This window comes from Buceros rhinoceros, unplaced genomic scaffold (genome assembly GCF_000710305.1).
Source record: "Buceros rhinoceros silvestris isolate BGI_N320 unplaced genomic scaffold, ASM71030v1 scaffold20208, whole genome shotgun sequence".
NCBI classification, from domain to species: Eukaryota; Metazoa; Chordata; class Aves; order Bucerotiformes; family Bucerotidae; genus Buceros; species Buceros rhinoceros.
The window spans coordinates 19,839-21,477 of record NW_010427671.1 but is presented as its reverse complement, the minus strand read 5'-3'; the positions used below and the strand labels follow the sequence as shown (position 1 = coordinate 21,477).

Here is a 1,639-nt window from a genome sequence, read left to right as displayed (position 1 = left end):
GAGCTGTGTCCCAGCGAGGCACTGTGGGCTAATGGCTTGTTGTGAACAAACACACCAGGCCTCCACGTTGCCGCTTTATTCTGCAACGTCAGCAATGTGAACACTGGTACCATCAGAGGGAACTTCTGCCACGGTGGGGACCAGCATCCAGAGTATTGCCTGGAGCCCAGACAATTTCCTTTCAAGTGAAACTTCCGTGGCCTTCATTTTTCTCAGCCCACACAATGTCCTTAGGGAGGGCAATGCAGTGTTTTTCAGAACCATCTAATCTATGGTTGGCACTTTCATTGTATCTGGAATAAAAATACACAAAGGCTCATTCAAGGTTTCTGATGTAAAAACCTCATGGTTGAACATACCACACTAATGTTCACCACGATGGAGTGTCCAGGACAGGAAAGCTGCCAAAATCTTTGCTCTCACTGAATACAACATTAAAAAAAATCCTACCGGATTTCAAAACTATTCTCATACATGTCTGTAAAAGCATTAAGCAATATTAACTAAGCTAACAGTGTAAATGTTTATACTTCATCATCTTTACCTGTTTGGATGATTGAGAAATCAAATGTAAGATCCATGCGTACAGGGAATTACTTGTTAAGACAATGCTATGAAAAAAGCAGTTACCAGAAGTTTCAGTTGTCGATGCCAAAGTCATTACACACTCACATGAGCGCATCAGCCACTGGTTTAATATTCGGAGGTGCTGAGTGTCCTAAATGCAGTCAGATTTCTTGTCTAGGTGCTGAGCTATGGATGTAATCTCAGCATTAACACCCTGGCGGATCAATTTTATGTTCTAGGAGGAAGCACTGAATTCCTATATAATGGTATCTATATAATTTGTGTGTGTAAAGAACATACTCCAGTCCTACTTGACCAGGTTTCTGCAGGCTCCCCAGTATTTCCATTCGAAAAATGGCACTGGAAGAGTAACGTGTGATTGACTCCCAGCTAGGCAAGGAGCGTTAACAGAAGTTAACCGGGGTTCTTATTGGCAACACTGACAGGTTTTCCGCCACGGTGACCGGACACCGATTGTAAACTTTCCAACCGATCTACACAAGGAAAGTGAATGGCCCCAGGGATTCGGACAACTTACCAAGGTAGGTTGACTTCCTTAGAAGCGCTCAGACATGCTACTAAAATAGCAGGTAGGCAGATGGGTTTTATGTACTTCTCAGAAACACGCACTGAACTTACCTCTTGCTCTGACATTTCAACATCAAGCCTTAGCTCTCTAACTCTATTTGACACATAAAATTCTGGAGCAAAAAGAGGCCAATTGTATTTCCTAATATCCTTCACCATGATGCAGAAGCACGAAACAGAGACAGTTCAGCATTCAATGCTTGAAGAGAGGCTTGAAAGATCTCTGAAATTCAGACACTCAGACAACACATCACTATCCCCAGGTATGCAGCCTGTTGTAAAAAGAAAAAAATTTCTTCTTCAGCACAGATTTTTTTGGAGAGCTTTCTACCATTTTATTTTCTTTTTAGCAACAGTAGTAAGAATGTACCTCCCTGGTAGCTCAAAGTTAGTAAGTCTGGCTCACAGCTTTGGAAAAGAGAAACAGAACAGACTGTGCAGTCTAAGGCAACTGCCGGTGCACCAAGGCAGAGATGGAAGAGCG

General features: G+C 42.6%; 1 protein-coding gene across 1 annotated transcript in view; it reads left to right on the top strand.

The window, feature by feature from the left end:
- Positions 1-1,013: 1,013 nt before the first annotated feature.
- The window catches only part of LOC104498610 (prostatic acid phosphatase-like), a gene marked incomplete at its 5' end in the record, with an annotated part of 10,260 nt that continues 9,634 nt past the window's right edge, over positions 1,014-1,639 (top strand). The window contains one exon of the mRNA XM_010142011.1: positions 1,014-1,109. Within this exon, the coding sequence (XP_010140313.1) occupies positions 1,014-1,109 (96 nt within the window). The remainder of the gene's footprint in view (positions 1,110-1,639) is intronic.